Genomic DNA, 26,058 nt, shown 5'->3' on the forward strand with positions numbered 1-26,058 from the left:
TGTACTGTACCAGATCCTGTTCACAGTGTTATTGATAAACTGTATAGATGCACAATTTCCCTTCGCATGGACACTTCTGAAGCACCCCTCTGTGCCTTCTTCTTCTGGTCGCCCATTCCAAATTACCTGTTGTTCAATGCACTGAAAGTACTGTATGTGATTAACTGGAACTGAAACCATGTGGGGACAGTTCACTGCAGGAAGCAGCAGCCAATGCCCCAGGTGTAAATGCACAGCTGACCATTTATTCACCATCTTAGTAATGGCCTGTGTATGTTTTCTTTTCTGCTCTTTCCCTGTGACATGTAAACAAAGAATGTATCCACTGTGGAAAGGTTAAATTCAGCATAGGTGCAGGTAGAGTTCCTGTTCCACACACGGGAGCCACAGTAATCAATTCTAAATGGATTAAGAAATGATCGTGAACTGACATTTTTGGTACTCATTTCCTGCTCACTGATCATACACAGTATGTAGTCTTATCAACTCATTGTTCCAAATGCCTCAACTATATTGATGTGCCCTACCAGCTATCCAAGGAAAGGGCTTTGTAAAGCTGTGAATTGTTCTATTTCAAACGATCCAATAACCACTTGTCTTAAAGTAGGCTTGTTATTACCTTATTCATTAGTTGTCAGGTTGAAGATCTTATCAGGGCTGTTCGGCCTTGGTTATACCTCTCGAGATCATTCACCTGATATCAGTACTGTTGCATCAAATTAGATGCAGCACAAGCGTGTAGATAATTTACTTAGAAACCGACTGGGCTGTGTTTGAAAAATGCTTTGCTATTTTTATCAGTGGTTTGTTTAGTAATCAAATCCTGCACAGCTCTCTTTATTTATTTATTTTATTCCTTATGTGATGGTTTTTTGTCTCTGCTAAAATGGCTTCTTTTTTTTTTAATTTTCACCTTCATGTTTGTCATTTTTGATGAAACCCAGCTTTGATAAAAGACTGTGGATTTTGTTCATCTAAACAGCATAATACGAGAAGTGAAGACAATAACCCTGATGGCTGTCTCCAGGTTCATGTTTTCTTAAATACAGCAGAGTGAATTTGTGAGTGAGACTGTTTATAATGTAATCTGAAAGTTAGACCCCACCCAAAGACAAGCATGTCAGCCCACTGAGACAATAGAAACCAACCTCAGTCCCTCTTTTCCCATTTTGTGCCTGTGTGCTTAACCTGTGACTTCATTTGATGACTAATGGTTATAAAATGTTTCTTTCACATCCTTAAAGTGATGCCACAGTGTTCACAGAGAAACCAGACTGGACAAAATACTAATGTGGAGCCTCCTGTATGAGGCAGACTCTTGTGAGTGAACCTTGAAATGAGGGCGAGAACTGAGTGCAACTGAGAAGACTCAAACCGCAACACTGTTGACCTGCACTGTGGGGCAGCGGCCAAGCTGTGGGTGGGTGGATGGACTTGTGGGGGAGTTTGGAGGTGGAGTGACGTCTTAGTGAGAGGAGTTCATTGATGTTTGTTTTAGCGAAGGTAAAAGGCGTCCACTCGTTCCACCTCTTTTATTACTGAGCAGCACTAAAAATGTAAATGTATTAGCACTTAGCAGAGAACAGGGATAAATGTAATGACAGGCACGGGGAGACGGAGGGTAAGGAAACATCTCCAGACACTGACAAAGATACAGAATAGATGGCTGTGGCGCGGTGGCGTTCACCCATGCATAAATCATATTTCATATTCAGCTTCTCCCCTTGGGTTTAATACTGTCCATCAGTTGTTTAGGGGAAATGAATTGTGCTTCCTTGACTGTGCTGTCGGCCAGAGTTTTACACTGGTGCCAGACAATATGTCAGTGGAATGTATATTTTATTTTGCACCCAAAATCACTGGCTTAAAAAAAAAAAAAAAAACATCTTACATGGCCTGGCTAATTCTGTTTTGGGGAATGTTGATATAGTGTAATTGGTATTTTATAGTGGGTCTATTCAAGACATGTACTTCCTGATCATTTGTATAAATAAATCCATGGCCACAGCCACATGAATATTTTTTCTGGTCAAAATATAGAAAGTAATGGTGCCATAACTTTGCGTTAAAAAAAAAAAAAAAAAATTTGAACCTGAGTGTGGAATTTGCTTTATAAATTCATCTTCAGAGGGGATCAATAAAAAGTTTTATAATCTTGTTATTACTGCAACCTGTCATTTCACCTAATGCCTGAGGAGACTGACTTTTTTTTTTCTAACTCAATATAACTTCTTGAACTGCACATAACCCTGCATGGAGGTTTCTATAAGTAAGACCTACAAATTGTTTTCATTTGATGAGCAAAACTGGCCGACTACAGCCTGAGGTCTGACACTTGGAACCAGCTAAGATTATACAATGGAGCTGAGAAGAGTCAACAGGCCGCTGCCCTCAGTGACTTTATATTTACATGGAACTCCAGGAAGCTGAATGAGCCCAACTCCAAATGAACTACTTCATCAGAGCACTTCAGATGAAATGGAGTAATCAGCCCCTGCCAGGCTGAAATTTCAGTTCACTTTAAAAGCTCCAGTTACCTCTGAATTTCACTCTATGAACTCACTCACAATCTATGACACAGGCATTTGGTGATTTAGAAAAGGAAAACAAAGTTGTTTTTCGGTACAAATTAGTACAAGTCAGTTACCGTATTGGCCTATCTATACTATTTTTTCTGGAAATTAGATTTGAAAAAGTAGGACAGTCTTACATTCAAGGACTAGACACTTACATGTTTATAGCATAAACATGTAAGTGTTTATGCTATATTCTTTTTGAATGAGACAGATATTCTTTTTGAATGAGACAGAATACCAGTGTAACTACAGAGAGTGTTGAATTATGAGTTGTTTATGGCCTAGCCTAGTTGCTAGGCTAACATGTATTTTCAAGTCCATTGTGTCTTTCAGAGTTAGTCAGCCCTAAAAGTGTTTTGTTAGGCCAGTTTAACCTGCAGGAGTTTCTGAAGGCTTGTGTAATGTGTTCTGTTGCCACAGTGAAAATCTTTGATGACTGAAAATGAGTTCATTGCCCCTCCCAACGTCTTTACTGCAGAAAAGATCCAAGGAGAATATCTGTCAAACAGCCCAGAATTACGGCTGTCACAGATAATGAGCTAAAAAAGACTGAAGAGTCTGAAAAACGCTGTCAGAGAAAATTATTTTGACCATTTCCAACGATCTGACAGGGGAGAGTGTCAATTTGTGACTGATAGACGAGTTTTACTGTATTTCATGTTTCACCTATACCAGAGAAAAGGCTTCAGTGATGAAGACTTGCATCTCCTTGGAATAACAATGTCTCAGGGAAACCTTCCTAACAGGACGAGTGAAAACTGTTTCCTATCCTCAGAAAGTCTTTTTCTCAAACACAGATATTGGGGACGGGGGAGGGGTTGTCTTACAATCAGGGCCGTTCTGTATCTGGGCCAATAACGTAATTAATGAATTGAAGCTGCTGCCTATAAAGAGTAACTTAAAGTAGAACAATGAGGGGTGTCCCGTTGCACCTGTAACTACACACGACAGTGATGTCACAGTGTACTGACACACCCTCGAGTGCACTTCTATGTAACTGCATCGGGTTGGGAAATTAAGCCACCGATCAACAACAACACAGCTTTCATGGGATGCTAAATTATTGTTTAAGCAAACCAGTGTACAAATCCTCAGACTTGTCTGTGACAGTGCAAATTTTAGTCTGAGGAATGTGCCCGAAAAAACTACTAATGTGTAGTAAAAGTGGTACTATCAAAATTTATTCTTTGCTATTGTGCATCGCAAAAAGCAAAACCTTTGTGAGTTATATCATTGCAAGCTGTAGACATGAAACTCCTTTACTTGTAAACAGTGAACACTGATTGAGTAGGAATGGAGAATTCATTGGCAGCCTTTGTGTACCCACAGTCATGTTGTGTTTGTCTGTGTCCGAGGAAAGCTTATTCTTAACGTCTGGTGTCTGAATAGTGGAATTACTGGGTGTTAGACTGAAAAGACACTCAAGAGAACCACCAGCTGTGAACTTGAGGTACAAAATATTGAAACTCCAAATGAAGTCCGCCTCCTTTTGCTATTTTATGGCCATTGCTGTGTTTTGTTTGGTTTTATTTTCCTTCTTTAAGGAAAACATTCTTGAGGTCACAGACTTGATTGCCACAGAACTGCAATGTGCTGCCATTTTTTACTGTCCAGACCTATGGGAGTGCGGTGGGTATATGAGAGATTTGATGAGTATCAAAACAATGTAACTGCTGTCGCAAAGCACTGTGAAAAGTCTGTAATGGCAGCTGAATTCCCCTCGCAGAGGAGCTGAGGTAGATTAGATTAGACTCTCATCAACATGCTGGAGCTGTAAGTCAATGCAGCACAAGTTAAATCATTTTAAGGGTGATTGAAATATATAAGGTTTATTATATGTTTCAGTCAGACCCTGAATGAAAAGTTAAGAGGGAGCAAAACATCTGAAAGCATCTAATCACATCTTTGCCAAAATGTCAGACTCCGGCCAGTTGTGGTTTAACTTGCACATGAAAGCATTTACAATCTGCAGGCATCACCACCTACATGAGCAATTTCGTCTGGTTTTAAAGGGGAACTCCACCAGTTTTAAAGATCAAAGCCAGACCTGTGTAGCCTCCTCCTCATCTTTGCTTGAGCCTTGTGGCTCAAGGCTACAGGTCCCTCAACCAGTATAACGTGGCCATATCTCCCACTGTCGAGGTCGAGTTGCAATGTGAGTAATGTGAGTACCAACCCTGGTGAAAAAGATTGAAGAAGAATACCAATGACCATGTCTAAGGTTCTGCTGCATCATTTTTATATATCCTTTTTAACCGTCCTTTGTGAGTCAGTTTGTAGGAAAGTAATGCTCAATCTTTTTAGTCACAGAGACCTGAACAAGGATAATCATAGTTTTCTCACTTAAAGACACAAATTTAAAGTCAAATGATATCCACGGGAAATCAGTAAGATTATAGTCAACAATCAGAGTGAAGAGGTGGAATATGCAAACTGAGTTTGCATTAAGAAGGATGGTTAAGAAAGATGATTTTTCTTTGGCTATTGCAGCCTTTGTCCAAAGGAGAACCCTCTCTGGCCTCATGGTCGCCAAAGAAGGCTTCACTGCCAACAATACATATGTCCCTGATGGTCTTGGACAGCGCACTCCCCCTAACACCTTTTGTGCTCACAGAGATGAAAGAGTATCTTATTGTTATGGTCAGCTAGATCACAACTCAAATAACTGTGACCTGAAGGTTGGGCAGTAACCTATTTCTTGCCTCACTCCTGGACAATTTAAGACGGTCCCCTGTAAATCTCATTGTGCAGTGCAAAAAAAGGCCAGGGAAATGAAATATGAGAAATATGTTATTGGACATGAGGTCAAAGGGAGGGATATTGCAGAGAAAGAGATCATGGAGATGTTGGCTATGGGAGTCGTTGAGGAGTCTCACAACAGATGGGCTTGCTTGGTTTCTAACGCAGATGGTTTAATAATGTTTTTCCAAGATTTTAACTGTTAAGGGTTGATAAGCTGGCAATCTGATCATCTCAGATAAGCGTAATATAATACTGCATGGATTTTGGAAGGAACGCCTTGTCTGAGCCCTTCAGATCCTGAGGAGAAGACTGCATTGGCTTCACTCGCAACACAATCCTTAACAGCAGAGAGGCAAACTGTATTGGTGGCTCTCTTCAGGGTAAGCCACATAGTCATTCCAAACTAGTGAGTTTTCCTTTTTGAGAAGTAGAACAAATTCTGGACCTCAAAAAAGTACTGTAGCTGCAACTCACTGCTAAAGATCATATAAATACCTTCTTTTCTCTTGTTGGTTAATTTGTAATCACAAAATTGAATCTAAGAACTCTGTGTACCCTGATGTATAAATAGAGACAACAGCCCACAGCCTCCAAAAATACCCTCTGTGCCATTTTGGTAAAATTGTAGTAAAAGATTATATGAGAGGCTGAAAAGGAGGGAAAGAAATATAAGTTGAAGAACATTCCGTACTCTCTGCATCAGGAGAAACCTAATTATGATGGACCAGGCAGAGGCAAGGACCAATCATGACAATGGCACTGGAAAGTCTAAAATGTTGCCTCCTGGAATGCCAATTCACTCTTGACACTGGCCATGCACCGACAGCCTTGGTATCTGTGAACAGATAAACAACTGCAGATTGGAAGTCAGACATAATTCCTGTCCATGACAGACATCGCTGAGCTTGTTAGCTGTAACTCCCTGGTGTGACTGTCGCAGGAAGTGGACCTCAGTGCTATATTTTAGAATTACAGAATATGTTCTTATATTCCCGTATTCATCCATCAACTGAGCTCTAATTACTATATGTGATGTTGGTTTATCATTTAAATTGAACAATTTAAATTCAAAGGGACCTAAAAGCAGTTCAGCTTTTGTTTTTAAAGGTCTTGCAGTATGTGTTTTCTCTATTTTAGCCTGTGATTTTACTTTCCTCATGTGAAATCCCAACAGTTATCAGCCAGAGTCTCTTGCTTTCAGACATTTTATTACTGTACTGATCCTTCGGTGATACTATATCAGCTTCCTCCTGTTATTCTTGTCTCTTCCAAGGTCTCAGAGACGATCTGTGGCAAAGATTCTCAGAAACCTGTTTTCTTGACTTGCTACCATTAAGCTTGCATTCTTTTTTTAATTGCTTAATGGAGGAGGGGAACGGAGACATAACTTTTGTGCGTAGGTGAGAGATTTTTTTCCCTAAGAGTGGATTGAAGTAGAGTGTCATCAAAGACAAATTTGTTGCAGCACAAATCTGTACTGTAGGTACTCACCTAACATCTGTATGAAGTGTGCTATTTATTCTGAAGTGGTCGTAATCACCATGATGTGGCTCAAATTACTGAGGTAGCACTCCAGACTGGAATAAAATTACATTCTGTAAACCAATTTAGCTTAGCTGTTTTACAATTAGATCAGGGGTGTGTCACTGATGCAGTTGTTCTGGTGAGTAAATATATTCTACAGGAGTCATTTAACAGTTTTATGCATGATGGCAGAAAATGCGCAGCTTGGACACTTGAAGCTCGGAGTGTTTCTGTGCAAAGGTCCTGCTGTGACACTTACAGGAATTGGACAAGCAGCATGTCTGGACAATTTCTGGTCTGGCCATACTTGTCTATGTTTGTGTGTGTGGACCAGGATTACAAAATGATATTAATAATAATAATCTATTATTATTATTATTACAAAATAATAATAGAGAGCACAAATGAAACAAGCTGGAATCTTAATAATAATTCTATCAGGATTTCTGGGAAATTGGTGCTCATCAGTGTCATCATCACATCTTCATCAGTGTTACACATTACACACGGACCTATACACAATGCCCACAGCCAAACCTGTATGTGTCTGTGATTGTAATTTTAGTCTTCAGTCAGACAGGATGTTGTGTTTTTCTTCAAACTTAAAAAAAAAAACTAGCCTACTTGACTGTTAGCAGGAGAGCATCTTTTTTGCCTTTTATTTCCTTTGTGTGTTTTTGTAAATGACTCCCTTTGTTGGACTCTGTGTCACACCGAGGGGGAAAATAAATATTTCTTAGAAAGGATGTCTCCTTGCTATGTGATTAAATGTAAGCTGTGGAACCAAGAAATTAGTTGTGGTTCCTGGACAGGAAGGGTTTTGTTCTAATATAGTGTAATCATTATACTCACTGACTTACTTACATTACGGGAAATTCAATTCAAAGTTTATCACTGATGAAATTTAACACAAATGACTTCAGTTTCTTTCAGTTTGTTTCAGAACCAACTGATTTTCAGTTTTTCTTTAAAGCTGCCAGTTCGTATCATCTGGCAGCATCCTGGGTGAGTATAGAAGAACCACTGTTTAACATTGCTATAGCCTTCCAGCCCATTGCCTTCCCTCTGATAAACATTTACATATCGATCCAGCTGTTAACACCATCACATTACCTCTCCACCTCATCATTATACTCTCAGATATAAACACCTATACACCTGTGTTGTTACATTCACACTGTGTGCTAACATATTCATATCAGATTGACTCATTTATGAAAAAATATCTAACTGACTGCTAAAAAAATGGCAGTCAGCATTTATAAGGCAGCAAAGGGTGTAATGTAAAAAGTAGGTCCATGTTTCAACTGTTTCATCTTTCAGAAATCTCACTGGAGATGAACAGTCTTTGAGTCAGAGAAGTAGTTATGACAAATTCACAGTGACTACTCATCTTTATATCAAGAGTTATTTTCTGTCCGTGACAGATCCAGCGGAGTGTTCACTTTGAATCATCTGAGATTTGAGCAGCGCTCTGATGTTGTCGACAAAGACATTCTGATCAAACTCCTCAGAGGTAGGTGATACTGACACATCACTTGAATGGTTCATCTCCTTCAGATCTGACTGAACATATCCATTACAGTGATCAAATCACTGTCATCAACTGCGCTAAAAACGACTGTATCTTCGTGGTTTTCGCTCCCATCCTTTACACTTTCCATCGCGGAACAGAGGGTGTGAGGGATATCTAAACTAATGAACACTGTTTCAGCATGACAGATTATATAGGTCTTTTCTGTTTTACGTGTGCTTTGACATTGAAAGGTCAAGTGCAATTTAAGCTTGGTTAAACTGGGCCTAACAGAGCCACTGGGTGATGCGAGTCACAGATGGCTCACTGACTTACAGACAGCCGCTGGACATTATATCAAACCAGAGAGTTCACAGATCGTGGCCAGCAAAGCCCTGCATTCTCCTCTGCTGCAGATATGAAGGGACACAACTACAAAGCTATCGGTATAATAACCATGGATCAATAGGATCAACCCTGCTCATCATCTTCACTCATAAGCAACAATCGCGGCAAAGGATTTGGAAAACTGGGGTCAAACAGTTAGTCAGCAGCACCTTCAAACCTGAGCCAGCAGTGGCCACGGATGTTGATAGCAGGATTTGATTTTATCAAGCATGCAGGTTTCCAGAGGGTGAGTCAGTACACACCTCGAACAACAGCATAATAAGACCTCTCTGACTAATTCTGTCTCACTGAAAAGGTCGACCCTGTCTGTCCCAATGAAAGGGAAGGATGACTACACAAAACATTCTGAAGTCAATTTAAATTTATTGTGTGGTTTTAATAACACAAAAAAACAATCTTTGGAAGCAGTGATGGGCTTCTACACTAGTGTACTTGCAAGATAAGAAACTCCTTTCAAGTTCAATGCTCAGCAGCTAGATAAAGAGATCTGGCCTAATTAACGCTGCTGCAGCAAACAGAAACATAGGGTTCTTTTTGGTGAGCTTGGTGAGTAAAACTCCAGAGTCAAAAACTGAAAATCAGGCAGCTGGTGGTTCATCTCAGTCTCCAACCCTGTCTCCTGTAAAAAAAATTTTTAGGCAATTAATTTGCAGCAGTGACTGGACTACGTCTTCTTTTGACACAATGAGGACATGTTGGTAATGTAGGTATTTTCACAAATGGAATGATACTGAACATATGAGTAAAGAGTTCACAGTGTGGTTATGTTTAGACAATGACAGAATTTTGGTTAAAGTCAGGGAAACATTGTGGTGTTGTTTAACAGAGAAAAAGGTTTATGGTGAATTCAGATACAATATGTTCACTTACATTAAAAACAAAAACACAATTTCTGACTTTTCATCAAGTGCCATCATCAGGCCAAAATTGCAATTTGATAAATAGCTGCAAAACTAGCTTTCTCATTAGCTTCAACTGTGCTTATTAGCAAACAGTGAGATGGTACAGTAAGATGGTGAACATGGTAAACATTACAACTGCTTAACATCAGCGTGTTGACATTGTCAGTGTGAGCATGGTGGCACACTGACATTAGCATTTAGCTTAAAGCACTGTAATGCATAAGTACAGCCTTGTAAAGCCACTAGCATGGCTGTTGACTGTTAGGTTTATTATATTAACCTCACTGACTAAATGACTACGTATAGAGATTAATTGATGACACCCTGCACCAGATCAGTGTTTCACCAAAGTGTTCTTGTTGTCTTATCTATGTTATCAGTCACAGTCAGGTAGGGCCCCGCTCTGCGACATCCCACTCAAGGTTGTCCATCATGAGATCTTCATGGGACCTTTATCTTGTACTCACTGAGGACCTCATATTGGGGAGTGTCAATTTAATTTACTGTCTCATAAAGCACGGCACTTTGAGACTTTTACAGTGATTACAGGTCATCCAGAGAGCCAATAACAGCTGAGAGCTGGGATGGGGAGGGCCACCTTCATCCTCTGCACACCTTCACTCCCTGTGAGCCAAAGCATTTAATCTTTGCCTGCATTCCCTCTGCTTTCACAGGTGAAACTCCACTGTAAACACTGGCTACTGCTTCATCTGACACTGGCTGCTGGTGTGGTGTCCCCTGTCTTGATGTCACAAAAGGACACGGACAATTCTCTCCCTTCTTTTATCCACAAAGGTGGTATCTTCAATCTCATTTCAAAAAGTCTGGATACTTGAATGTTGGCTTGATCTGGTCGTTGATGCTTTGGATTTGGATTTGAACAATGCCATGCTGGGACTTCTTCCTAACTGGCTGAAGATGTGTATGGAAAGTTTTTCGGTCTTAAACGGCAGGAGGAACCAATAATAAGGCTGATAGGGGGTGAATCTTGGCTGGAATAGAGCACATTTTAGCTGATTAATAGAAACTTTGCTGAACTGTATGCTGGGAAAACACACTGCTCAGAGCAATACACAGTACATAGCAGGCATCTGTCAAAGAAATTATTCCTTAGAAAATACTGGCGTCAACCAGTGTGTGTCTGTGTGGGAGAGAGAGTCTGGCAGTTGGACAAAAAGCACCTAATAACCAACCATTCATTTTCATTGTGTTGATTATTTTGTACTAGAATGCAACTGTGTCTATTTGTTAAACCAAATGAAACACAAGAAAAACATTTGCACAAATACACATTATGTGCATGACCTCAGGACGCATAGTCATTTGTGGAGCAATGATGTTTTATGTTTTATCTCCCACTTTCCTCGCCGAGCTCAGTGGACAGTCTAAGTGCTCCAGACCTCTCAGTCTGTTATAAGATTACTGGGTCTGAAATTAAATAGAGGCATGTGCAAATGTTGGAAGGCCAGGCAGGAGTCAGACTGGACTGAGGTAAGGTCAGCGTGTTTCTGATCTTTATTGGGAGCGACACAGACAGACCCTCCCTCCAAACAAGCACATACACACCCAAACACACATGAGCGCATTTCCCTGTATCGATTAGTTAAAAAAAAAAAAGGGTTGAGGTCAGCAGGCATATGTCTGAATTTCTTTCTCTCTGTCTCTCACACTCCATTTGTCTCTGTCTGATTCAATACTCTCCTTCCCCCATCAGGGGGCCATGCTTCATCCATATATCTGCGACTCCCCTCCCCTGACCTGCTCTCCCACTCTGTGGTTTCTTTGTGTCCATCTCTGTGCCCTTCACTTGACATACATGAATCAATCAGTCAATCCAATTTCATTCAGAGCAAAGCCTGATGGATTTGCTTCTGAGCCACCGACCTGATAAAGTAACAGTATCCACAGTGTAATTACATTCCAAATTAGATGATGTGGTTATGACCGTGGATTTGATTTTGCTTCGTTTTCAGTTATCACACACAAAAGTACAAAAGGAACAATAAAACATATTTAGGAACAATAAAACATATTTAACATAACAAATGCAGACGTGGAATTCAGTTCAATATGCTGTATTGACATCAATGTCAGGTGAACAATATTTCCAAAGCATCAAGGATAACACAATTCAATAATGAGAAAAAACATGTTTATGTATTTGTTTGTATGTCCCATTTGTTTAATTGACTATGTCAAGATAATCATTTGTCATACTCAGTGATGTTGTTATTAATATTGTGCAACTAAGTATTCTTAGCACATGTTTCATAGTAGAATCTCACTGTGAAATGGGAAAAACACAGTAGTTTTCACGCAGCAGACTGGAACCCCCAGAGGAACGCTAGGCTGTATCAGGTACTCGAGATGATGAGGGAAGAAGCATAAAACACATTGCTGCCATATGAATGCATTACACATTTTATTTATTTTTTTCTCTTCTGAAAGCAGCCAGTTGTTTTCTCTTGTTCAAAACTCTTCACAAAATTAGCACAATGTGATTCTACTCAGACCAAACAATGAATGATTTTCTCAGTTTTTTGACACAAAAAGCATTTAGCTCATTTACAGTAAATGCATTCACTAAACAATATTCACATTCATCTAAAAATAGATGAGCATGAGCTCAGATCCAAGCCTTGAAATTTCAAATGGATGACAGTTAGCAGTGATAGTAATCACTGATGACAGTGAGCGTGATGGTGACTCTTTAATTACACAGAGAGAAAAAGCTTGTTAACATCATCCTGCCCCAAATACTTAGGGTTAGAGCATATTTTATTTCTCCTTTCCACAAAAATGCCCACTTGATATGCACTTGTTCCCCATAGTCTAGACCTAAATTTAAGTAACAGAATGAACCATTAAGTGCCTTCATTATTACTTGATTCATACAACGACACTGTAAAAGTTTTGGAAACAAAAACTTGCTTTTGTAAAATTTAACAAATTAAACTGAAACCTAGGTATTGAAAAATTGTATGTCACAGTGTAGTGACATATTATGCCTAATTTAAAATGAAAATCTTCTTTTCATCTATTTGATCAACAATTCCAGGAGCAATGAGAAGTGATTTGCACAGCTCATGGTACATCTGTGTGTAAGACAGATGTGTAGAGAATAGAAGGGGTGGTGTGAAAATCATCAGCGGTTGTGCAAGACTTGAAAATTAAGGTTAAATTCCCAGACATGACAGGACACGATGTGTATAAAATTATTTTCTCAAATCCTAAACACTGTGACAAAGCACGACAGGACTCAAGTACGGTGGAATGAAGCATCTCTCCCATGAGACAGATCTGAATCATTCATGCACAATTAAACTGACTAAACCAAAGCAGAGGTTTTAGATGCCAGTCTGTGATTTTGAACAGCGTATTAGAGTTTTGATTATAGATTATAGATTATTTTGATTATACTCTATGTGATTATAGAGTTCTTACTGTGTTTTTTCATGTACTGTAAATACAACATTTTTAAAAGGTATAACACATCAAAATGTCATAACTCAAGTAAGCAATGGCCACTGCAGACTATCTGGATTTTCAGCATCCCTCTGATTTAGGGGCCAATCCCTTTACACTCAAATCAGTGAACTAATACATTAAACAGGCCAAGCCTGAATCTTAACACTTTCCCTCACAGATAGAGCTGATAGCTGATCAATAGTTGCCAGACTCAATCAATCAATGGGCTCCCGGCCAACCCGACAACCTCTCCGCTCGGTGTTTCAGACCCAGCTGCCTCAGCTCCAGGGCTAGTTTGTCCTCCAGTGCCTCTGTCAATCGTCTTTAGATTTCCCTTCCATCTGATCGCACCAGTGCTTTTCAGATGCCCTTTCCACATGTCCTTACTCCCTGTCTGTGATTTATATGTGTCCCTGGTCATAATTGAGGACACTACAAGACCCTGCTCATTTGCACAAAGCCATTTAGTCTCATATTAGTATTTTTTCTTCAAAGAAATTAAACAATTTGCCACTGGGGGTGAAATGATCCCACTTGTATCCACAGTTGTTTAAGCATGCTGTTTCAGAAATTGCCTATATAACAAGGGTGGATGAGACCGAATTGCTCCACTGATACAGTCTACTTAATTGTTAAATTTAAATTTATTAAAAGTATTACAGCAAGTTAATTAATTTGTAAGTGAGAAAATGTTATGCTTGTATGCAAAATTTGAAGGAGGATTTTACGCTCAATTGCATTAAACAACTTTTTGTCTCAGAGCCAAAGACCTTATAGATGTACAGCACATCTCTGCCTCCTTCCTTTGCACTTTGGACTGTAGGTGTTTCTTCTTTTCATTTTTGCTTCACTCATTTTGCTCTCATCACTTCCCTCCACATGCAATTCGCATGTGCAGTGAACTGTGAAGGCAAAAATTGTACCCTCATTCTCAAATAAATTCATGGCCATTTACACACACAAGCAGACATGCATATTGTAAAGACAACGTCATTATTATGCATGCATGCACACATTGATGTCATTACCATGCATTTAAAAAAATGCTTGTCTGCAGGGCTGGACCGAAAGCTATCATGGCTGCCATGTGTAAGCTGTGAGATCCCAAGCAGTGGCTCTGAGTGATCAAACATAGCCAAGGTTTTTATGACAATCATTTCCTACATTTACAGTCCCTTACTGTCTCTTTTTTTCCCCATCTACATTTATGACATTTGGCAGACACTGTCCTTGGGATCAACTTCAAGTGTTGCTCATTAATGCACCATCAGATCAAATGAACACACACACATTTTGCTGCAGTCAAATCAGCCCACTGATCTGCTCATTATAAGAGCAAGAAAAACTACACTACTCCGTCATAACATTTGTTCTCCTCTGTCTTTTACTGCTTTTAATTACATCAGTGCAGTAATTCAAATGACTGCAGATCCCTGCAATCACCGATATCTCTGTAAAAGATCCACACGTACTGATAAAAGATCTATAATCTATGATTACATTTTGGGGACTGTTCTGCTTTTGAGAGGCTAACATCTTTATCTGCACAGAAAGCGTTTGGTGAATAACTGAACCCAGCATTTTTTGTTCTTTTGGTAATAGCTAATATGCTCTTGGCTGTCAGTTTGTGCACCATCTGCTGAGTAAACACACTAACTGCAATCTGACGCACACTTGCCAAGTACAAAAAGGCAAGAGCCCAGCAGAACAAGTAACTTTTTTTCCCTGCTATCTTGAAAGGGAAAAAATGAGAAAGTGCTCCACTTGACATTTTCAATATTTTGATGTCTCTCCTCTATAATTTAGCATGACTGCACATATTTTATTCTTCACACTACTGCATATAGTAGATACTCATAAATTATAGGTTACTTATCTATACTACATATTTATCCTTGTACTTCCTTTTGCTACTGTGGAATCAATGCATTTCGTAATATATTATTTTTATATTACCAAAGTACATAAAGTAGATCAAGTGTTTTAAAAAGCTGTTACCTGTCCCTACAAAAAATATGAGAGGGTTTAGGGCAACAATATCAAACCATAAAATCCACAGTAAAAAGAGGCAGGCTATGTCCTGTCTGTTAAAAGCATTTTAGAGTCAAATCCAAATCAAATCAGCTTCAATCTGTTTTTCATTTCTGTGGTGGATTACAACGGAAGTATGTCTGTGTCTAATGGCTTAAAGTCTGGGATGGGAAGACAAGACAAGGTGTTTTGTAAAACAATACAAAGTGAGAAATTGAAATAGTGAGAACTATTAATCTATATCTGATTCATATAATTCACGTCAGTCTTGTTTGATCTCAACTGATAAATCTCCTCTGGTACAGTATGAAGTGATGTACTTTTTCCACACTCATTTAGGATGTGGATATACATATAGCAGCTACTCGCCAACATTGTAGGCCTACGAATTAAATTTTCCCTTAGTAGCTAGTCATTATACTTATTTTACTAGTGACATTTATATTTTTCTATTTTACTTGTAACACACACTCCGGCTCAGCAGATGGCACACACGGCAGCTCTAGGTTGGTGACAGAGAGGCACGAAGCGGAAGAGACGTGGCACATAAACAGAGAGAGGAAGGAACCAGCTAGCTGCAGTCAGGTCTGCTGATGACAGCTTGTGGAGCCGCCTTCAGTGGGAATCTGACAACAAAGCTTAAATGACAGCCGTACAACACCTGAAAACCAACGGGACTTGATTGAAGTCTGCGGTGACAGGTAACATGTAGTTATTCATCATTTGCGTTGGGACTTCCTCAACTCCAGCAGCTAGCTTGAATAGCTCGCCAACGTCACCTCACCTGATAACTTTCAGCTAAGCTAGCAGCTAATGTTAGCTCTGATAAATGTTGGAGTGAAGCTGTTGGAAGGTGCTGGTGCTAACTAAATGTGTCAGTTGGTGCTGAAATGTGAAGTTAGACTCATGACCTCTGTCAGTGTTTACTTTGTGTTAAGTTCGCTAAAACCACACGTTAGGGGCAGTTAAAGTCCAAAATCACGTTAGCAAACAATATGAGTAGCATTTAGGGCTGGGTGTCTTTGATAAATAGCTAATAATTAAATTAATTGGAATTTTAACCGAATAACCTGTCGATAGCCATGATATGCCAATCATTTGACTATGAAAATTGCAGCCCCAGTATAACATGACAGTGTACTAGTGTTGTTGCCACTTCATTTCGGACTGTCCCATCCACTGCTTGTGACATGACAACTGGGAGGATATCATAAGTAAAGAAGTTATGATAAAGGCCTAAAAGTATGAAAAGGCCTTTCTCCATTTCACCAAGTTTGAACTTAAACCTCAGAAAATGTCACTGAATAACATCTGGGTTGAAGGTACATGTATGTGAATGGGTGTCTGTGTCACTCCCAATCTTGCTATTCAAATATGTAAATGACTGAGACGTTGAATCCACTGAGACAAAACCTGGAGACCCGGAGAACCAGCTACACCAAACCTCTCTGTCCCTTTCACAAACCACTATCTGAATGTGTGATTCAGCTGTTTACTACAGTAACATGAAAAATGGACCAAACTAAAATATACCTTTTCATGAGAGTGGTAGTAGAATATATCCCTGAAATCCAGGCGCTGTCCTGGCTCATGATATTGTGCTGCCTGTCTTTCCTGTGCTCTCTCTCTCTCTGGCCTCTTGCTGCTTTCTTCCTGAACATCTTTACCTTTCTGCACTTCTCTGTGGCTGAAGAAGTATTAGGATTATTCCTAATACTTCTTATAACTGCAAGTTTTGCACAAAGAACACTACTCCTTGATTAACAGAAAGGAAAAGATGTTACCATGATAACAAAAAAACGAGTATTATGATACATGGTGAACTGTAAATATGCAAATTGAATAAATATTCCTGTGAAGGCATTCTTTGACAAATGAGTTATTAAAAGCTGCTCCAAAATAGTAATCAGTAAGACAACTTATGCCAATTTGAGATGATAAATCACAGAGTAATTTGCTCATTAACTTGCTATTGCTGTCTCAGGGTGGTGGAAGCTGAGTCAAGACCAGTTTGACAAGCACACTTGTCTGTAGCTAGCTGTAGCCAGTCACCCATCAAAGATCCCAGGATTATCCACAATGCACAAACATCCAAAAAATACTGCTTCCCCCTTTGTCAACTGCCACCCCCCACAAAAATGACAGAAATGATACAAATGAGACATTAGCCTACTCCGACCACAAGAGGGCAGTAAAGCACAGGATGAATACAAACAGTCAATTTTAGGTTGTTAATGGGACAATGCTGTTCTGATTTAACGCCTTCACTTCAGTATCATTGTAATGGATGCCTTTTTAGCTTTAACTGGTCAACCACGGCATGCCACTAATCACAACAAAGCAAAGCTCTGACCTGGGATAGCAAAGTTTTGAGAAAATCATTTTATATTAAAATGTTTTAAAGAGCATTGATTTCACTAAACACCCTCATTTTAAAATATCTAAATCAGGTCACTTGCACAGTTTTATTTTTCTAGAGACAACCATTTAGGCTGATAGAAGACCACTAAAAATGCATTGAGAAACTGTTAGAAGATAAACTATCCAGACAATATTATCTGTATTTGGCTGAACCAGAAAATTAAATAACTGGCCGAGCAAGGTCTTTAACACGGTGATGCTAGGATGCGTTTCCTTTTATTTTTATTCAAAATGTGAAGAAACGGAGTCGCCCGGTTAGCTCAGTTGGTAGAGCACGCGACTCTCGGGGTTGTGGGTTTGAGCCCCACTCCAGACAGCTCCACCTCCCATGGGCTCAGCACCTGTTGGAGGTGCCGTAGGACTTCGGTGCATTGTGGACTGGGCGGGAGTTGCCCCTGCGACCTGGGCCTGGACCCAGATAAGCGGCGGATGATGACATGACATGAAGAAGCGAAGGAAGCCTGCTACACTCCAGCAAAAAATAATATTGATAATAGCAGTCAGTGTGTCAAGGGTAAATTCAGGCTGTTAGGAAAAAGGAAGGAGGTAAAGTCACGTCAATCTTTGCCTCTATTATGTTGTTCAAGTGTCTAGTCGAGAGAACATTAGCCTGAAGATAAATTGATTCAGTTAGAACCTTTTAATGTCACATGCTTTTGCTAGTAATGAATACACATTCTTTTTGCTTCTAGCTTCTGCTCACACTGAACAGGAGTCTGTAATTTACCGAAGGACAAGGACCGATGTTGTTGTTTATGTCCTCAACAAATCTGTACTTGTTATCCAAACAGCACAGGTGGCTATGGGTCTCTGCAAGTGCCCGAAGAGAAAGGTGACCAATTTATTCTGCTTCGAACATCGTGTAAATGTGTGCGAGCATTGCCTTGTCTTCAACCACAACAAGGTCAGTGGATGAAAAGTACTACAGAATGTGTCTTTGTGCAAAACTTGTAACATATTGTGATCACATTAAAATTCTGTATTTTCACTTGCTGCCCTTCAGTGTATCGTGCAGTCATATCTGCAGTGGCTTCAGGACAGCGATTACAACCCCAACTGTACTCTGTGTAATACTCCACTGATCACCCAAGACACTGTCAGACTGGTCTGCTATGGTAAGATCAAGTTTCTGTTTATTATAAACTCACTGAAATACACGGTCGCCTGTGTTAAACAAATCCTCTGATGTTTAAAGGATCAGTTTAGCCGCTCCTTTGAACATATTGACGTCCCATCCCTGTTGCTGTGATGTGAAACTGTTTGTCCCGTCCACAGATGTGTTCCACTGGTCCTGTCTTAATAACCTGGCCTCTCGGCTGCCCCTCCATACGGCCCCAGCAGGATACCAGTGTCCCACCTGTCAGGGTCCAGTGTTTCCCCCTTCCAACCTGGCCAGCCCAATTGCTGAGGTGCTGAAAGAGCAGCTGTCATCTGTTAACTGGGCAAGAGCTGGTTTGGGGCTGCCGCTGGTAAGAGCCTGTTATAGTAAAATCCCTTGTTTGGGGATCTCCCAACCATCAGACAGTCTTCCTGAAAAATGAGAAGAAAACACACATTCAGAATTGTGCACTCTGGTTGTGTTTAAACAGCAAGTTGTACAGATGTAATGTCTAACATTAATAAAATGTGATCTTTGACAGATTGAAGAACCCATCGAGGAGACCACAGCTAATGATGTCACTGATTATACTGACTGGTCAACATTTGATGGTGAGCCCTAATGTTTAATTTTCAGTTTATTTTAATATGTACATGTTTATTAGGGACTGTTTTGTAGCTGTTTACACAGCATTGTTTAAGGTGTTCAGTTTAACTCTCTTTTTGTTTCCACAGCACAAGAACAAAGTAACATTTACCCCAGCCACTCTTACAACACCAGCCTCAGCCCACCACCAAACTCAGTCTCAACTCCAGCACAGGAAGACCTTGGAGGTCTTCGTAAAAATGGGGATTCAGATAAGCAAGAGCACTCTGTGATCAACTTTACCAATGCCAATACCTGTGACACAGTTACAATACACACAGGTAAAGCAGTGAAAAGACTTTGTATTTCCCTATGGAGGCTAAAACATTCCAAAAAGAAAATTATGTCAGTTAAGTTACATCCTGAACATTTAACATAGCTTTTTGTCCATGTTGTTTGAAAGATTAACTGGATTGTTTGTTGTTATTTTCCAGCATCATCCCCAAGAAAGCTCTACGACACACGGGACGTTGGTCACAGCTCTGTCACACAGATCGACTTTGATGACGACAAATACCGGCGACGACCAGCGTTAAGTTGGTTTGCTCAAATTCTCAAGTTAGTATTATGAGTTGGAGCTCTCTTATTGCTGTGACGCTAGGAATAAATCATTGTGAAATGGTTTTGCAATCTGTGATTTTTATTTATTTATATTTTTTTTCATTTTCAGGAACCGCACAGGTGGAAAGCGGACATCTCTGTCCTGGAAACAGCGAGTCTTCATGCTTCTTCTGGTCGGTGTGCTTGGATTCTTTACACTGATAATCATCATGGCTAAACTTGGACGTGCCTCAGCTGGCTCAGATCCAAATTTGGATCCTCTTCTTAACCCCAACATTCGTGTGGGGAAAAACTGATAACAAGCATTGATTCCTTCTTTTCCTTCTATGTTACACAACATAAGCCTGTGTAGAACGATCTGAAATGGGACTTTCCAACACATGGTTAGCCCAGTAGAGAGAGCCGTTTACCCAGCTTGAATGGAAAGAGATGCCTCACCTAGAATGGAGGCAATCCCTGGATCCATTCATTTACATCAGGCTTTACAAACATGCCATGGCCTTTCACAGACCATGAAAAAAATCTCACAACATACAGGAGGTTTCCTGTGATCCCAGCAAAGCAACGTGCAAACTCCAGTGGTGACCAAGGCCCAAAGCATATAGAGAAAGGATCCAGTAATTGTTCCTTTGAATAGCTATTGGCAGAGAGGGGCAGTATTTATATTTACTATTTCAGATAACACTTGTCAATGATCTTTTAAAGTTCTTTTTTTTTTTTATTTCAGTAGGAACTAAATAAACACTGTTGATGTTGAAATAACATCTTTTGCTGGTAGAAATGTCAGAATGTATATAATCAGCTATGTGACGTTCAGTAACGTTTGCAAAGTTATGAACTGATTCCTCATGCTGATTTCAATTGAGTGGCTGTGTGCATTTCTCCTTTAGAGAAGAGGTGGCCCTCAGACCTGGAATCAAACACACACGATGAATACATAACTATTTATGGGTGTCTGCATTATTTCTGAAATTGAGTGCATTGCTTTTAGATACTTGCATACTGTATGTACATTTCCCTGATGTTTTTTGACTGACTATTAAAGGGGAATATGACAGAATTTCAGCATTTTAATATTTTTTAAACAACAGGACTCGTGACCATCGTCTAATGCTGTGCATAGGCAAAATGAAGAGTGAAAGATTTATGAAATGTCAGCTCTATCACACAGCTTCAATTAGAATGAATATGAATAATATTAATTCATAAAACATTGTAAAAATATAGATATGACTATTTCAGATTTGTATGCAGTAGTTCAAACAGATTTGTTTCTCCATTGCAGTTGTAGTTCTCATAAAGCGGCTGCTGGTTGTAATCATATGGATGCTATCACCGTAAATGGTTGCACTCCTTTTCAGAGCAAAATTTGCACTAAAGTGACAACATGTAGGAATCATTTTTCAAAATCACAAAAAGAACTAGAAGGGTAATGGCACATAACCACTCATTTACTCTCTCTGACAGTCTTTCACTGTGGCAAGACACTACATATATTTCTGTCTCCATAATAAAAAAAAAAAACTTACTTTAAAAGCTAATGCAGTTTGTACCTTATTTCAGCTTAGACCATCTTTGAATAACTACAATGCTGTTCTGTAAATATAAACTCATGTGGAGTCACCGGTTTTTTGTGCTGATCACTGTCTCAACTTTTGTGTTAACATTGTGAGTAACAAAAACATGTTTTATAATGCCTAACTTGTCAAGTTCTTGTTTTGTGACATGGCATTCCTATTTGCAGTGAAAAAAAGTCATTAAAAAATTATTTTGTGCATAATGTCATATTGTTGTATCAAATATGATAAAAACTCTTGCACAAATGGTAAAGAATAGGCTCTAAAAAGAGGAAAATATTTAATGTCCAGTTCTTTTTGAAGGAGATGGTGGATATTAGAAACTCTAACCTTGTGCTGAACACTGTGTACTTTTACTCAGACTGGGAAGGAGCAGTCAGACCTGCCCTTCAGATGACACCCTATGAATGGAATCTGTGTGGTTCTCGGCCTTGACACTTCTGCAAAATATTTTGCACATCGCTCCCCCTGGTGGTTCATCCAGCTCAGGACCTTCTCAGTAATGCCCTGTGACAGTCAGTGAGCTCAGTGACAGGACAGAGACCAGGGTCAAGTCTGTGCACCGACTGTTTGCAGAACTGTCTCAGTTACGTAAGTGGCTTTGAAGGGCTGCACTTCCCTGTGAGATTCTGCAAAGTTATAGTATTATCCAGCCTACTTATGTTAATTTACAATTTAAATTCAAATTCAGTATTTTTTTCCTTTCATTTTTTGTGGCAGTGTGTGGGTCTGTCTTATACTCTGCTGCTCTGCATGTTTGATGCACAGCAGCAGGGGATGGCTGCACGTTGATCTGTTAAAGAAAAATCTTAACATTGTAACACATCATCCTGATACGCTGTGTATACTTTTGCAAGTGGCTGGAGAACCACAGACAGGCCATACGTTTGGTCAAAGTCTCAGTCAGTGTCCCTAAGAGATGCTCTGGATCGTTCAGCTCTGACACTGGCAGTGTTCATTCACCTGAAACAGAGCTCATGTCCACAATTACAAGTACATGTGGAGGTCATATTTCCTTCTCACAAATTCTGAGTCATTTTACTGGAAGCTGTAACAATTAGTTGCATGTGAAAAATGCATTCATTAGTAAATAATTCTATAATTCACAGTAATTTCATAATTCCATAGTGTACTGGTAGTGTGGCTGTGTTTCAGCATAGAAAGTACTGCATTTATTATTGGGCCTATGATGTGATGTAACTTTGTCACGTGGTGTCCTTGAGAATCCACCAAGTGTAGATATTGGCATTTGAAATATTCACCAATAGGTCACGTGTATGCATGTGAGTGTGAGTTGCCTCCTCTAACTTTCCACTGTGTCTGGCAAACAGTCAAAACAGCGTGGGTTTGCCATTGATTGTCAGTGGGTCAGAGCTATGTTACATTGATGCAGGGAAAGCTGCCGGCGGCAATGAAGATTTATACATGATGCCATATTACAGTGAGGATGACAGATCTGGCACTTGTGCACACCACAGAGCTGTGGTTCGTATCATCTCATATATTTCTTTGACATATAAAATGGTTTCAGTAACGAGTGGTTTAATATAACATCATGACGTCTTTTGGAGTTTAATTGCCTTTGTCACTCTATTGGAGTTCAATTATTTCTCAGTAACTTTGAGTTATTAGCTGTCCCATTGCAGTGACATAATAGGGACATCCTGATCAATAACTTGCCACTTTGCCACACATACAGTAAGCAGCACCGTTTTTCTGTACCTCTGCTCTACACACATGACGACAATCACAGGTGAAAAAAATTACTTTTGAGATTAACTTTTGACTGGAGTGATTTTTTTGGTGCCTTTTTACTTTAAAGTTTTATGGTTCTTAGCTCAGCCTCATCACAGGAACATTTTCTCATTAACAATGCAGGCAGTAATATATTCTGAGAAGTAGGAGAGTGTTTAGTAAATATTCACTGGTATCCACTCATATTACCATCCCTCAGATTATACAGAGTTTACCTCTCACATTTTGGTACAGTGAGTCAGATCATAAGACAGATTTCTGAATGGTTTACCAAACAAAACCCTGAAATTATGTCTGTAACCCTTGTGGCATTGTCCAGAGGTCCAAGAGGCCTTTTTGACTGGTTTTGATTTTTGTTATTAATTTATCAGTTAATTCTTTAATTAAATGTGTATGTGCAACAAGCAAGCCACAAGAAGAACTGCATAGTATACAAGTGTACAGTATGTTTTGATTGTTTGTAGTATTTTAATTTATATATGTGCAGTTCTATACATTACTCATTCATGATGCTATCTTTAAAATACATATACAACGCATAATATACAGAGCAGTATGAAGAAGAGTTTAATTAAGTTCAAAGTAGTTGCGTGCAACAGCTGGCCCCTCTGTTATTGGATGGCACAGGACTATATATTGATGTGTAACTGTGAATGTTTCACATGTGGTTCCCAATGCAATTTAAAGGAGCATCACACTGACAGAGAGTCGTTGTGTTTCCGATGCAAAGCATTAATGAACACATCTGCCTGTGACATTCCAGGGGCTTCTTTGAGAACGTAAGTACAGATGATTTTGGCTGTATCGTAGTTAACTTAAAGACAAATATCTGAGATAATGTCTCTGTAACTGAACTGAAATTACTGGAAGTAGACTGCTAAAATGTGTTTAATAATTCAATGTGTCATAATGTTGCTTGTAATTTTGCAAGCTTGCATTTTGCACAAAGAAATCTGCAAGGGACTATTTTTAAACATTTGTCTTTTTACCCCATGCAGCACTGCATTCATTATGTTTCATCAGAGAAATGTAATTTTTTAGTCATACTTTTTCTATGTTCATGAAACTGATGAGCAAGTAGTAGCAAGAAGTAATTATTAATTATATAATGTGTAATGGCATTTTCATCATCACCCCGTTTTCCCTAATTTACAACAATAGCAGTAAAATTTAAAGAAAAGCAGAGTGGTCATGGCAGAGTTGATTATGTAACGAAGTTGTAAAGATGGAACATATTTCCCCAGGGATCAGTATTGTGCCAGTTTCTGAGGACGACTCTCAGCTGATGGAGAAACATTTCCATCAGGACAACAGAAGCGTCAAAGATCATAATTCCAAAATGTGTGACCATCAAGAAAAAGACCACAAGTGTGGAAAGACAGCCAATTCAAAATCTCAACAAATGAAGCGCCATCACCAAAATCAAGGCCACCGTCACCGCCACCATCAGCAAAAGTTACATCAGTCAGATGACAATGACAGCCAAGAGTAAGTCTGGCAGTTTTTCTACTTTGACTACATCCCTATTCTCTAATTCAGTCCTAAAATCTGTTTAATTTTTAAATGTTTTACTTTAAGTTTCAAAAGGATTAAAGAAGCAGAGTATCCAGTGTGACTTTAACACCCATGTTTTCTTTTTGAAATAGAACCCAGTCAACAGCAGAGGACAGCATTTTTAGTAATCAACCCGACCAGCAACGTCCATGTGATGATGGCCAGACACATCGTTCCCACTCTCACCATTACCACCACAAGCAAAATCATCGCCATCTTTCTCTTTCTGAAACCTCCTTGAGTTCCTCAACTGGTTCCTCTTCATCCTACTCTTCTTCTTCCTCTTCATCAACATCCTGCTCTTCCTCCTCCCCTTCCTCCTCCTCTTCCTCCTCGTCCTCCTCTTCCTTCTCTTCCTCCTCTTCGGCATCTTCCTCTTCCACCAGACTGTCCTCTGAGACCAGCAGTGAGTATTTGGATAGATGTTCACTTAAGAAGCCTCAGCATTCACAGTCCTGTACTGACATTTCGGGGAAACACAGATACTTTGAAGAAGAAGATGACACAGCCCCTTTGATAGATAAAAGAGGTTATCTAAATAGACTCTCTGCCAAAGAGAAACGGGAGAAAGGCAAGTCCTCTCACAGTAGCTCTACCCTTAAGAACACAAAGAAGATTACAAGAGGCTCGAGAAATGATGGAAGTTTCCGCAAATCCAAATCAATGGAGGCTCTCACTAGACCCAAAGAAAGAGAAGGGCATGGAAATGAGGATGAAAATGAACAAGAGGGGAGGAAAAGTGAAGCTAGGAAGAATTTAATGAAGGAAAAAATGAAGTTCTCTGCCTTCCTTAATGAAATTACCCGACAGGTGCTCAGCCCAATGAGACTCACCACTCTTGGGGTTACAGATGCTCAAAGACCCACCAGTCCACGGCAGGCCTCTGTTAGATCTGGTAAGGGGGACAGCAGCACAGAGAAACATGGACAGCAGAGGAGTCGGCCAGCCAGTACAGACTCAGTTAGCTCCAGCAAGTACTCGCATAGCAGCAAGCACTCTACTCGACTTTCTCACTCTAAATCGTCCCACCACCACCATAGTCACAGTCATTCTGTAGACTCACCCCATCACACGCAGCACAGGCCCAGAAACTGCACTGATATTAGCTGTTTGAAAAGACATCACTCATGGTCTCAAACTCCTCAGCGTCGCTCCCGCTCGCCTTCTTATAAGCACTACCACCACCGTCACCAAAGAGATCACACTTCTAGTCACCATCATCACCATGAAGACTGCAACAGCCCAAGTCATCAGCATCACCACAGAGACCACAACAACACAA

The 26,058-nt window shown here is 39.7% G+C and overlaps 1 protein-coding gene across 2 annotated transcripts; it reads left to right on the plus strand.

Annotated features, from left to right (window-relative positions):
* The first annotated feature begins 15,716 nt into the window (after positions 1-15,716).
* zfpl1 (zinc finger protein-like 1) lies at positions 15,717-21,526 on the plus strand. Of its 2 annotated transcripts, none has more exons than XM_041052161.1 (8): positions 15,717-15,865; positions 18,377-18,489; positions 18,589-18,700; positions 18,861-19,054; positions 19,226-19,295; positions 19,419-19,610; positions 19,764-19,887; positions 20,000-21,526. In XM_041052161.1, the coding sequence occupies exons 2-8, from the start codon at positions 18,388-18,390 to the stop codon at positions 20,184-20,186; spliced, it is 981 nt and encodes a 326-aa protein (XP_040908095.1). In that variant the 5' UTR covers positions 15,717-15,865; positions 18,377-18,387; the 3' UTR covers positions 20,187-21,526. The 2 variants fall into 2 exon arrangements, with proteins under 2 accessions (XP_040908095.1, XP_040908096.1); XM_041052162.1 differs by having other exon boundaries at positions 18,382-18,489.
* The last annotated feature ends 4,532 nt before the right edge of the window (positions 21,527-26,058 follow it).

Source organism: Toxotes jaculatrix, chromosome 12 (genome assembly GCF_017976425.1).
Source record: "Toxotes jaculatrix isolate fToxJac2 chromosome 12, fToxJac2.pri, whole genome shotgun sequence".
Taxonomy (NCBI): Eukaryota; Metazoa; Chordata; class Actinopteri; family Toxotidae; genus Toxotes; species Toxotes jaculatrix.